Source organism: Diadema antillarum, unplaced genomic scaffold (genome assembly GCF_040938485.1).
Source record: "Diadema antillarum isolate AM-2024a unplaced genomic scaffold, OU_Dant_1.0 seq00000973_RagTag, whole genome shotgun sequence".
In the NCBI taxonomy this organism is placed as follows: domain Eukaryota; kingdom Metazoa; phylum Echinodermata; class Echinoidea; order Diadematoida; family Diadematidae; genus Diadema; species Diadema antillarum.
This window is the reverse complement of record NW_027271815.1, coordinates 1,153,410-1,167,824: the sequence shown is the minus strand read 5'-3', so window position 1 is coordinate 1,167,824 and position 14,415 is coordinate 1,153,410. Positions and strand designations below refer to the sequence as shown.

At 40.2% G+C, this 14,415-nt stretch overlaps 1 protein-coding gene across 1 annotated transcript in view; it reads left to right on the top strand.

The window, feature by feature from the left end:
* Positions 1-1,689: 1,689 nt before the first annotated feature.
* The window catches only part of LOC139742010 (chromobox protein homolog 7-like), a 73,116-nt gene continuing 60,390 nt past the window's right edge, over positions 1,690-14,415 (top strand). Inside the window, exons 1-2 of the mRNA XM_071652573.1 lie at positions 1,690-2,532; positions 4,582-4,625. Coding sequence (XP_071508674.1) covers positions 2,476-2,532; positions 4,582-4,625 — 101 coding nt within the window. The 5' untranslated portion in view covers positions 1,690-2,475. The remainder of the gene's footprint in view (positions 2,533-4,581; positions 4,626-14,415) is intronic.

Here is a 14,415-nt window from a genome sequence, read left to right as displayed (position 1 = left end):
TTAAGTTTTAAGTTTACTATAAAGATGGAAAAATACAAACTTGCATAATATCATATAACCGTGCTATAGTGTATGAGTACTCACGGCCTTTCTTTGGCAGTCGTCGCTTTCACAACGTTTTAGTTTCTGTGTACAAGAACAAAGCTGAACAAGTATAGATCTAGTCCTGTCTGTTATTCGTATCATTACCTATATGTAATGAGTTTGATTATTAATCAATACTATGATTCTAACTCCGATAGAATCTATGATTATAGGATTCATTATTAGCATTACGATAGATTATACATCATGCAGGAATAAGATATAAAGGAATCCATTGAACAAATTGATTTTCCCGACTTAGAATCAATGATAAAGGTCATGTTTTGGAATGATACAAATTGGTGGAGGATAATGATATATGATAACTGTAATAAAACATGATATATATATATATATATATATATATATATATATATATATATATACCAAATGCCAAAAATTAAAACGAATTCGATAGAATAGCGTAAATAAAACTTTTTCGTTTGAAACCTTTAAAAGCACTTTCCGTAATTCTGAGTTCGGCTTGGATGAAACTTCGATTTTTCTGTTCACATGATTTTTATCGTTAACTGGAGCGGAGTGGAATTGTACTCTCAGACCATGGAGAACAGCTCCATTCCTTTTTATTGATGAAACACTGAATCAAATGAAATCAAATGCAATTTGATATATTTCACATCATTTTCGCAATATCCGTACGGCTTGCACCATTCCTAGAGCTGTTTTCACTGTTATTTTTTCCCTTGTCGCAAAGGGTTATTAGTAGATCGAGAATATAGAGTAATTTACCGCCTTATAATATATAGGGTTACAACAACTTGCACTGTGATTGTTTACAATCAGGATGTTAAGTACTACTACTAAGGTGGGAAAATTGGCCTAGAGATATTTTGGATGTTCCCGGATCATTTCCCATTTATCACCTTTCGGCTTTAAGAAAGGGAATTGTTCCGGCTATAAGGGACAAGCAGCGTGTAGATTGTATAATAAGCCAAGAAACGCGTATGCACAAAATCGTTGCGTCATGAGAAAGCCTTGCAGCTGACATCTTGATTACACCATGGAGCTCCATGATTACACCACCCTCCCCCACCACCGCCCTCGTTGTCTTCACAAAGTTGGAGGATTTTGCGTTATTAATCTGGGAGTGTAGCGCAGTTAGTCATTTTCTTGAGTTGCACCATGCCTATTTTGAGGCAAGCGCGTCATGACGAGAAATAGCAACGCAACGTCTGTACCTCTTGCCTCTGACTCACCCCTGCCGATGTTTACATTCAGGAGTGGGTATTAACGAAAACACAGGGGTGCACTGTATCAGAGGTTCGCTGATTGGGTGCGACAGCACAGTGCAGCAATCCCGAATTGATCTGTTATCTGTTACCCCCCCCCCCCCCCCAGTAGCCCCAACAGCACCCCCCCCCCCCCACCCCACCCCGTTGGGTGACGTCACCACTGAATAGTAAACACTCCTTGTCCGTGACGTCATAAGCACCCCGACGCAAGCCTGGGGAAACGAAGGAGGAGAGACTCGGCATAAAGCGACGAGCGCTCGACCGACCTTGCTCGCTGCACATGTTTACTTCATTATTTTAGGGACAGCTGAGTCTCAGCATCAGGCAGAAGGCATTTGAAAGCGAACAAGGCGGGATCATATTTCCTGGGGCCAGCTACAGCCAGGCAGCAGAGCGTTGACACTGGATGCGCGGGGAGGTGCGACTCGAGCGTGCGTATGATTGTGTGTGTCATCGATTGCGCAGAGATTGTGTGTGTGTATCATTGAATGATGTCCACACATGTGGGATCCTCAAGTATTCGCCACTTCGTCTTACCTATAGCGGCTGTTGATGTGCGTACGTAGTGCACTCCGCTCCGTCGTTTGCAGAGAGGGGAAAAAATAAGTAGGCGTGCCTAAACGTGCGGACGCTATTTAGTCGAACACCGCGCCGTTATTATCAACACTCAGTCGGCCGTTACACTTCAAACACGGTGAAGCCGTCTCGCCGATCAGTTGGCTGTCTCCCGCGTGGAGTGTATATTATTGTCTGTGTGTGTGTGTCTGTGTGTGTCAATCGACGGCATCGTGTAATGAGGACCAAGGTGGCGGTATTGCACAGCTGAGGAGAGAGACCTGCGCAACTTGCGGCGAGACTTTCACCCGAACGTTTTGTAAAAGCAGCGTGAAGCTCACGTCTCGTCTCAAGCAGGCGCTCCTTCCTGCACGGTGTGGAATCGGCTTACCTGGATTCATAACAGTCGGAAATATCACGCATCTATGATTTGCCTGTTCGCTCCACGGAGTAAATAAAAGAAGAAGAAGAAAAAAAGGCGTACCTGACTGCCGCTTTCTCTGGATTTCGTACTTGGAATATATCGCATTATTTACGCATCAATTTTGGAATTAGATTGGATTTCGTGTGTCACGTTTCAGCTATGGATGCGGATCAGATATTCATCGCTGACTGTATCAAGAAGCGGAGAATAAGACGGGTAAGTGTGATAATTGATAAATCAACCTGCAAGGGACGCTCGTTTGCCAAATCGGCGGCGGAGGTTGCAAATTTACAAACTGGTAACGCGTTGTTGTAGCGTGTGTGCTGGCCAATGAGTGAGCGTGAGTAGATTTAAGATATCCATTGGATGTACAGGGAAATCAGCATGTGTGTGTGGGTGTGTGCGTGTGATTGAGAGAGATAGGGAGAGAAAGACAGACAGACAGAGAGAGAGAGAGAGAGAGAGAGAGACTAATGGGATGGAGACGGAGAGAAAAGTTGGTGCGTTTAATTGAATAATGTAGAGGCGTATGTGTCTTTTTTTCTTAGTTAAGTGCTCTGTTTTTCTTCGTCTTGTGCATAATAATCTGCCTTTCTTTTCAGTGATAATATATCTTTCTCCATTCATATTCCCAAAATACCCCGGCTCAGATTAATGTAAGACATTTGTGTGTGTGTGTGTGTGTGTGTGTGTGTGTGTTTGTGTGCGTGTATGTTCAGGATCTTTTGTTTCTCAGATGTATTCTTGTTGCCTTGAATGCTTATTTGTTATTGGATTTTTTTTTTCTTGAAAGCCATGCTTTCATTTTATTTTTGTATTTCTCGTTTTTCTTCCCTGGGCAAAGCTAACACTTCCTGTTACACACTATCTCGAAGCAAATGAGGAAAGGTTAATTTCCACATACACACACACCACATTGCTCTTATGTGTATGTGCGAGTGTGTGTATGTGTATGTGATACACATACACACACTCGCACATAGGGCCCTATACATTAACCTGCCCTCATGCAGTGCGTGGGTAGTAGACTGTATGTCTTTGTATACTATGCCAATATAATTTTAAGGACGATGGGCCTGAGAGGGTTAACTCAGTCAACGCCTACAGATGCGATGGGGTTAGTTACTATTAAAGCGCTGGCAGCACGGATCAAAATGTGTTCCGATATCATAGAGCAGCAAGGAGGTATAGTGATGATGGTGGTGGTGGTGGTGGTGATGATGATGATGCGCTGTAGACCGGCATCGATTGCTCCCTTGGCAGATCAGATCTGAACAAATGAAAATAGCAGCGTACATTGTGACCGCTTTTTGATTTAGGAACTGGCCTGGCTACTGGGTTCGCGGTCAGCGACCGCATCCTTGCAAAACGTAGGGAGGCATTGCGTTGTCCATGACGACGCATCCCCTTCCTCCCTCAGACAACAAACACAAACAAACAAACATTCTAACGAACGAACGAATAATCCTATCCAACCTGCTATGTTCTTTTGAAATTGCTTCCATGAAAGCTATGCCATATACATGTAGAGCTCACTTATAATGGTGATGAAAAGCTGAATAAAAATACATCACGTATATAATGTACGACTTTTACCCTACACGTCACTTATTAACTTTCTCTGTTTTTTAGAGTAACTACTTTTGGTTGGCTTCTTGTCATGAATACATAATATTCGCCGACCACTTGTATAGGCCCTACCCCCACCCACCCCCCAATAAGAAAGAAAAAACAAACAAGAAAACCTGAGCAAGCGAGCAATCAAAAGGCAGGCATATATTCTGTTACCCGTTTTCAGGATAGCCAATGTCTATGCGGGTCTAGGGCAATTACCCCCTGGGCAATTACCCCGCACCCTTCCCCTGGCCCTAATCCTAATCCTAATCCTGAACCTAATCCTATCCCTAACTCAAACTCCTAACCCTAACCCTAACCCTAACCCTAATCGTTACTCTAAGCTTACCACTAACCAGTATTTAGCCGGGGGGTAATTGCCCTCTCGGGGTAATTGCCCGGATACGGTCTATGCAATTAATAATTCAAGCCATTTTCACCTTATTTTTATTATCATAGATGTCTACATTACAACGAAAGATTCGTCTGTCGGATGATACAGTATAGGGCTATTATTAGGTGAACTGAGGAGAAGAAAACGTTCAAGACAGTTTATATAATTATGTATGTATTTTCTGCTCGTTCACATTGTCAACGATCATCAAATGCCAGTCTTAAATCATTATTTTTGTGGTTTTATTTCCTATGCAGGGAAAGGTGCAATACTTGGTTAAATGGCGTGGCTGTCCTAGCAGGTGAGTGCAGTCCTCGTAGTACAGTATAGTAGAGGCTTGTCGTGTTTCGTGACGATCCTTCTCTAAACTGCATAGAAGTTCGCAGCACGCTTTGGCATGCAGATTCTACTCCAGAATGTTATCAATTTCATTACGAGGAGGGGAAAAAAACCCCTGCAGAACAGTGCAAAAAAAAAAAAAAAAAAAAAGATCGAAATCGGATAAGTAGGCCTAATGATGAAGTTGTGACATTTTTTTCGAAAAAGAAAGAATCTTGACCAGTCGTTGTTAATTTTCAAATCTGCAAGTTAATGATGTCATGCCCTCACAATTTTTTTTTAATAAGTCATTTCATGTACAGATTGGACAAAAATCTCATGTTTCAGCCGTATAAAAATAAATCTTGCCTTAAAACCACCCTAAATAAAGAGGAGTAAGTGTTAACTCTGATATATTTTGGTATGGGAATGTGCTTTTACCTGTATTAGGTAAAAACAACAATTGTTTTTCCGAATTTCGCATATACAGCGTACATAAAAAATTGTGAAGGCACAACCAAGTCCGCATTACTGAACTTGAGTCCAAAGAAAATACGATAAATCGCTGGAAGGGATCGAGATGGACGATCACCTGGGTTGATTGGGTAATTGTAACGAAAAGTCACATGACACGTGTGTACACGTGTGTAGGTCACGTGACATCGTGAGCGTGCTATACAGTCTGTTCATGAAAGAGGCTATAAATAAAAAGTGGGGTACTATCGATAGACGTGTGGTTGTGATGCATTTGAATTAAAAAAAAAAGTGTAACGACTATTGATACACAGCTGAAACCGAACGCCAGTTATATCAACACAATTACAAGCCGCGAGAGATATTGACACTCATTACGAAATACACTCTTCCAGTGAATGAGCGAAAGATGATGCTGAAGTGTCTGCGTGCTGTTAATCTCTCATGCAGAGATAATCCCTACACAAGGTCTCAAAGAGACTTTATGTACACGTTTGGCATCATCGGCTGTATCATAGTGTATGTTCACTCTATAGCTGCGCAATCCTTCGATAAGTCATCTAACAATAATTATATTATCATGGTTTAACTTGCGTTGGGACATGGGATTACTTGTGGGTTAATTATGCCTGGTGTATACAGTTGAAACTTGATACAAAGAGGGAAAAGGGAGGGGTAGATTTGAACTATTGTTCGGTATTCTGTTGCACCTATGGTCAAAGCAAAACAATTGATTTTTACGTATATTCCAGAATTAAAGAGTTTATTATTTCAAGCATTCAGTTGTATGACTACTGTATCAGATGTCTTCAAAACTGTGTATTTCCCAAATGTTACTATAACGTTACTTTTTTAGACTCTGTGCCGTGCTGCCGTGATTCTGACATTATGTAAACCATTACCTCTAGCTACTTTGCAGTGTCCAATACTCATTACTTCCTATGAGCTGTAATGTTAGAATTACGGAATCGTTTAATAGTAAAACAGTTTATTAGCATTATTATCAACATCTGCATATTCAAATGAGTCTACATGCTGATGGTGACAGCATAAAATCTTTGAAAGGTGGAGTGTTTTCAGCAAAAACAAATCAAAAGAAGGGTCGCGGAATGAATGAGTATCACTAGACTGTTATCATTAGTAATAATCACTGTGTGTCGATAAACAGAGGTAGAAGCAACGGAGCTCTAGACGGCTGACATAATACGTTGAGATGTTTACCCTTTAGGGGCTGGCTTCTACGACTGACTTATTAGATAAATGCCTTGATGTAACTACCTATTACGCAAATCCAGGGAGTCGCTGGCATCCGTGGAAATTACATAATTCTGTAGGGCCTATAGATGGGACTTGGGTAGCTTCAGTAAGCGGATTTGTATATCGCATAAAATCTAATGCTGGCGTAAGTCCAGTGCGATTGAAAAACAGATTTTACGCCTCTCTAGGATTATGTCTCCTCTTTTCGGTTTGTGTAATGATGTATTATGATGTAATTATATATATAAAAAAATAAAGTGCGATATTACTTGCCGCAGATCCAACTTCTTATCGATTAAAAGGTTGTAATTCCTTGATTTTATTTCTGAACAGGAACATTTTTTTTTAGAGCAGTGTAAACGGAGTTGACATAATTATGCCAAGTGTGAAACGAAAAACACGAAATAAAAAAAAATGCACTCATCTGTCGGAATAATCATCAACTTCTTCAAGTTTCCTAGCCACTTGTTTTAATGCCTTGAGTTTCAAGAAAAAAAAAACTGTACATACAATTTGAACCAGGGGAATGTACTCACACAAAAAAGAAAGAAAATAGAGCCGTATACCTTGCGTCGACTTGCTGAGGATATGTTGATGCTGACAGTTGATACAAAGTGATTTTGTCGTCATTGCTCAGGATGTAGGCCTAGATGCGTCCTTCATTTACGTCCTCCTTTATGACGGACCAATGTATAGTTCAGCATATAGCGACGATTTAGTATGGTCATCATCCGTCCTTTCGTTTCCTCGTACATACTTGTTTACGGAATCCGGATGTGACAACAATTTACCTCATGTACGTATATCTCGGAGGCTACGAGATGAATGAAAAAAAACAACAACAACAACACAAAACAACGGCAGCATTACTAGTATAATCATTAGTAGTAGTAATAACAGTAGTATGATAGTAATGATAGTAGTTGTTTACAGTAGTATTGTGTATCAGTGTACAATGTGGTAGTAGTAGTAGTAGTAGTAGCAGCAGTTTTTATGGTAGTCTGTGTTGTTGACGCTAGAAATTATGATTATTCTGATCTGTTCTTTATTATGATAATCGATTGTTTTTGTGCATATCATACCAGTTACCTGCAAATTCTCTTGTTCAGGTGAGATTGTTTATCTTTCATGTTTGGAGGGACGTTCAGGGTAAATGCAGTCCGTATTCTGTCTTCTTTTTTTTCAAATAGAAAAACAATCGTGCAGTTATGCAACTACTGTCATAATATTGTTGCTCACAGTACGATTCGATAGAGTTCCAAATCTTGATAATACATGTACATGTAGTTAACAATCTTTATGTCAGATTCTGGGAATCACGTCGGTTTGAAGCGATCCCTTGCCTCTCCTCTCGTTTCCATAGCAACCTTCTGATGACTGTTTTTGTCTTGTGTATTTGTGCAATCTTTGAGTCTTTACGCCACGACTTATCAGCACCATTACAGGAGCCTAAATGAACAGTGTGACGCTAACGAGAACAGCCTTGTTTATTCGTAAGTAGCTTTCGAGAGGGTGCATAATTAGTCCGTCGCATGCCACACGGCAGGCCATTCCAGTTGCGCAATAGCCACACGTGCGCACCGATGGACGAAGCTCGTGTCCACACGTCCTACTCAAGTCCGGGACTAAACGCTCAGGCAGACCCACTGTGTGGGTGTCCTCACATAGGTCATTACATTGGCCTAAAGGGGAGGGGGAGGGGGTGACAGTTGACCATGTTCCGATGCACCACCCCCTGTACTATCTTACATGATGTTAAGGTTTTGATGATACAGAGTGATATTAAACCAGACTTGAACTCATCACTGGTAACGTCAACTTAAAACTTGGGAATCACGACTTAAAGCAGCTATACACGGTGTTATCATGAATTACGTAATGATAACTGTATACGAGGTACTATACATTGTATTTAGCGAGACACAAAATAATTCATGGCACAAGATGTTTAAGGGCTATTGCGCCTTCAAATGAAGGTTTTAAAATATCTTCTTTCTTAAAGCGAATTTGCACATTCAAGATGACTGTGTATGAGTTTACTGTTTTTGTATGTTCAATATAATCAGTTATAGTTATGCTCTAAGTGCCTACAAAATTTGGATACAGTCAGAGTAATGCCTCTTCGTATAAATATAAAACATAGGGATAATGCATATGTACTCATGTGGATGTATATTGAGTAGCATGATGCTTAATTATCAAGAACATTAAAGAAACGGGGTGAAATGCAGTAATTTCGACTAAATAAAATGGTGGTAGTGGTTCTGGTGCCTGGGATGGTGGTGGTGGTGGTGATAGGAGGAGAGTAAGGGGGAGGGGGTGAGATTCGTTTCCCGCAGATATGTTATTCGATATGAAAAAAAAAAAATATTCATCCTTGCCCCCGTTAAAGGGTCTCGTATAGTCGCTCTTGAACGCCCTCTTAATTATTTGCAATAAATCATGATATGAACAAGGTAATAACCACTTCGTGTTATCCACAGAGAAATGTGTTAATCTTCTGACGTCCTTTGGTCAGTTGATCGATCATGCATGACCTCGCGAGAAAGAGAGAAAATGAAGAGCAACGGAAAACAGGAGAGAAAGTTAGTGTGTCTAGGGATATACCTCGACGTCTCGGTTGCTATGGTTACCAGCGAACCAGGGAAGGTGGGCGGAAATTCCCTTCTGTCAGCTTCAGATTCCTAAAATCGTCATAACTAGACCTTTGGGAGTCGCCTTTCAGAGGAGGTTTCGGCACCTTAATACAATTTTTGTTTTCACTTCGTGTATGGTTTTCATCCCGTGTTCCACGAGAGTTCACGGTGTTGCTGATTCGATGGAAAGTGTTTCCGTTCAGCCGTGACAGCCCAATTAAAACGTGTCACAATGTCCTTCATTGTGCATAGAATTAAAAAAAAACCCACAACAACAACAACAACAACAGATGAATTCAGTACACATTGATTGAAAATTTGCCATAAAAGATTGGACTGTCATTTCGCACAACGTGTCACAGGGATAGCATAGTTTTGGTTGAAATGGTGGATTCAGATTTTTAACTTTTTGCGAGATAAATTGGAAGCCAGTTATGAAATATTAGTAAAGAGCATATTATATTCTATAAGAGGTATTTCAAGTTATTTCAAGAGATCCAAAACCAAGTAAAAATGAAGTTGTCCTAATAAAAGATGTGTTCCACCTTTTATCAGGACCACTTTGTTTCTGGATGTCTCAGCCATTTCAAAACCGATTTCCTTCTAATAAACTTTGAATTCCTATTAGAATTGTATATGCTCTTTTATATTTCATAGAGGTTTCTCATTATCTCACAACAAAGCTGGAAACCTGAAGCCCCAAAACGAGACAGTACCCATCCCTTTAAAGGGAAGGTACAGTTTTGGTGGAGATGAGAATTCGGCTTTTAACTTTTTGCGAGATACCAAGAAAACACTTATGTTATAGTACAGAACACACCATTTTAAGAGGAATTCAAAGTTTATTTAACGAAAATCGGGTTTGGAATGACTGAAACATCCGAAAACAAAGTAAAACAAAGCGATCGTAATAAAGTGTGGTTCCCACACTTTATTAGAATCGCTGTTTTTTGATATCTCAGCCTTTTCAAGACCAATTTTCATCAAATAAACGTTGAATTCCTCATAGAACTACATGCTCTTTCACATTTTATAAGAGGTTTCTCATTATCTCACCAAAAAATTTTAGAAACCTGAAATTAGGTCTCAACCATAACTGTACGATCCCTTTAAAAGCTGCGAATGATTTTGACGGCAGTCGCTATACTGCGGAAACTCTCGGAATCCGCAGAAGATGCAATGCGTGGATTGATATAATGATAGAGGTATCTAGCCTGGAATCTGTGACCCGGTTTGTAAACAAGTGCTTGTTGTGGATTTCTCGGACTCTAACGCGTTTCCGAGCGCAACATACAAATGTAGGCAGGAGAATAAAATCGATTTATTGATCTGATACCCATACCCTGCTGTTTATATCGCATATGGCTTTTTCATGCATGTTTTCGATTTAATCATGCACTACGCGGGACGGGATGAGCATATTGGATCCGATGTATTAGTGTGAAATACTGCTACATGTCTAATATGTTTGGTTAGTCAATGCGGCTATGACGAATTATATGCCAAACGAGACATCACAACTGGATTTCCTTATACTGATAAGAACGTGGGGGTTGTTGTTCTGTTTGCGATGTGGATGACAGAAAGTTGAGCGGAAAAACATACATTGTATTGCTGTTCTTCTTCCCTATTCCATGCATAAAAACTCCATATAGAATTCAATCCTTCTTACCTTGGTACTGATTCCCAACAAAGATAATGATCATAATGTCCCTATAGCTAGGGACATTAAACTAATAATCATGAGAAACGGGTTGTAGTTTTGTACTAAAAAATCACCCAATGTATTCAGTCATTGAAACCAATATAACTGTGATTGATGAAATTGATATAATTATTTGAGAGGATTTTACTGCTGACAGTAAAAAAAAAAGTTTGTAATTACAGTTTTACTTTAAACAGAGTTTCAGAGTTGTTCGTGCGTAAACATCCAAAGCTGTTAGTAATGCACTGATTTGTTTTTGTTTTTTATACCCCTCTGTATATCCAATGGGATATCGCAACGTTCGACAATATTGCCCTAGTTATCTTCTTCTTTTTTGTCATGTCGCTATTTTGAAACGATAATCGCAAACATGTTTTGACATCCTACAATCGGATAGTCTATCTATCAATCGTAGACATTTGTTTTTTTCAATCATTTCCCGCGTTAGATGTGGTCATTTTGTTGATTACCATCGAAATTGCATCTTGTATTTAAATCAGTCTGGTTTAATTACGGTCGTTCAATGATTTAAAAGAAAAAAGGAATAATCAAGAAAACAGCATTATTGAATGCCTTGTCCGGCATCTGTCAAATCAAATAAATAGTAAACGCCTACTTCTCTAGTGTAATCAGGTCATGAGTGTTTGCATTTAAGGTAGAACATGTTTGTGCTTCTGCATATTATACGCACTATATCAGATACAGATGCCGAGTTATAGTTTGTTTTTTATCAAGCCGAAGTAATGCTGGCATATACATTTTGCAACGTATTACTTGTTGATTATCTGCAGGCCTGCAATTGTAATTTGTGTCGTGCAATAAATCCAAAGTAAGAAATGGGTTTACGATAGAGGATTGTGTCGAGGGATGATTCTTTACTCAGCCCTTCTGTTTTCTAGCGCCTTCCGAAGTTTGTTTGGTCTTCTCTCTCTCTCTCTCTCTCTCTCTCTCTTTGCCACTTATATGGCTTTATTTGTTGTAGTCTCAGTGGATTAGTGTGAACAGTTAACTGGCTACAAACAATATCGACTTCTCACATGGGTTATTATAGCCGTCCGCTAACCCCTGCACACATAAACTGCAACTCTTAGTCGAATGGAGAGAAACGCGAGGAGCGAAGTATTTCCTGCTACTTAGAACTGGTAGTATATCAAACTTTTGAAGACTTCCTTTTCCGTTGCTTCTTGTTGTATCTGGACTGTAACACCTTTGGAATACCATTCGTTCAGGACGACTCTGTCTTCCTCGTGTAACATGAACAAAGGTTCATCGAGAGTTCTTCTTACAATCTTAGCCGTAGCTTTTCCGTAAACAACTCATGACCCACTATACTTTTAACCTGCCATGGATGTCTCGTGCAGTGTAGGTGAAAATATCAGAGGTACATTTTTTGTGTGTGTGTGTGTAAGAAAACTTAACATTGTGTCTCATAAACTAGATAAACCCGAAGAGCCTACTTTGTTATTATCTCTTTATTCCAGTAGAAGACGGTTGTACGTAACAATATGCCAGGGGTGGAAAATACAACAGGAATAGATAAGTTTGAATCTCTTTTCTTTCGTTCATTCGTCATGTTTTCTTGTCATTGACCTATCGTTAGTCATTTGATATGCACAGTTCTATACTCCTTCATGCAAGACAACATTCGTGTGCATGGATTTTGTTTCCGGCTTCTTGGAGGATATTGCATTATTTTCATTGATCAATGCATTTACCAATTTCCTGTACAGTATCGATGCATTTACCACTTACATATACAGTGTAAATGCAAATGGATGATGTGCAAGAAAAGTCCGACACATTATGATAATTATTGTCTGACAATGCCACGATCTTGTAGGTCACGAATGCTGGAGAGAAACTATCCCATTTTCTGTTTTAGGTTGTATCTATAGGTGAGGCTGGTGTAGCATCTCTCTCCCATTATATACTGTATCTCTTATCTTCCTGGTTCCACGACAGAATTTGGAGGGGGAGAAGTGTTAAGGGTTGCCAAAGTCCTGCGAAATATCAGGGACGGGAAATATCCAGGATACTGGGTGAAGTATTGGGCTGAGTGGGTGTGGTTTTCGTAGAACCATGTAGGGTCCATGGTAGAACCAGAGGATTGTAGAGGTGTGGGCGTGAGTGGTGGTAGCTCAATAAACGTCAGGATGAACCCAGGAATGACAAGATAATGACAGTGATGGGCGTATTGGCCCAAATTGACGCCTCTTCTGAGTCAAGAGAGGGCACCAAGGGCACACCCCTCGAACAAAATACGAAATAAGAAAGACCGAGGTGAAACGGCTTAATTCTTACCCAATTCAGCCCACGCGTCAAGGACCAGTTCCCCGCCTGATTGCCTCTCTTATGTAACGGTGACACATGAAGTGAGAGCAACCAAGGTACCGCCCTACTTCAGAGGGTACAATGTACATCGTGTCACAAATGTACACACTAGTAGTTATGTACACATACATGTATGATGTACTGTATGCCTGGCTGTTTTAATGTGTATGTACACAGGTTGACCAGATTAATGGAGAACATTCTATGTGGTATAGATATAGTACATACAGGCTGACCAGATCAGTGGAGAATTTTCTAGGTGCTATACAATGTAGCTATACAGTACATGCATGTAACAGGAAATACATTATAGCTCACTCAATTTAGAATGATTTCACCCATTCCAGAAGGTTCTGGGAAGTGCTAACATATTTGGCTGAGTGAGGCACGGTCCCTGTAGCCCAATGTGATTGGTAGTTATTCTTGGTAATTATGTTTTGTACATAGTTAGGCAGTGAGTCATCCAGGTTTCCTGGAACTTGGACTGGCTAGTAGGTTGGAGAGAGTTATAGAATGTGCTAGAAGGGGGTGAATGGATAGTATATAAGCCAGAGAAATTCTGCAGTAGGCAGAGTACCCAACACCTCTGCTCTGAGAGTAACGTCACTTCTGGCTCTGAAGCGACTAGTTATAGTCAGTCCTGTGTTACCTGCTGACCTGTTATGTTTGTGGAGATGAGGCCTGGGAGACATTTTGCCTGCAGAGAATTAATGTGCCTTCATTGGACTCCATATTCTTATGTCAATGGACATTGCTACGGCAAAGCTGTGACGGGCTGGATTCCTAGCTGGACAATATACATTATTAAGTGAATCATCATTCAACGCATCAACTGGACGTGGTCGTCACAACGTTTGGACTCTGCACGTTTCGCCGTGGACATATTTCGTGGATTTTACCCCGGATCTATAACGCGGACTATTGTAACCTGTGCCTCTGGATTTACGTCGCAGGAATCATTCATCGGTGCATCGCGGATCATTCATTTGTGCATCGAACATCGTATCTGGACACTATCAGGGAACTGTAGCAACTTTGTGATAGTTTGGATGCATGTAAGTGATTCCATTACCGATTTGTAATTGTTTCTATTGATCATTGTTGTACTGATATAACGCTGATTACCAGTCTGTACCCACAATATTACTGTTAATAAACCACCTGAACATCAGTTGATTGTTTCTTTTGTGCGATCATTCTCGGAGTGATTTTGGTCGTAACAAAATTGGGGGCTTGTGTCCGAGAAGTGAATTTAAGCCAAAACTTAGAATTTGGAACGTTCCGGAACTTAGAATATTGGTACAGACATAATACCAGTTGAATTGATTGTTCAATTGTATATTGTGTGTATTACAGTGTGACAATGTCAA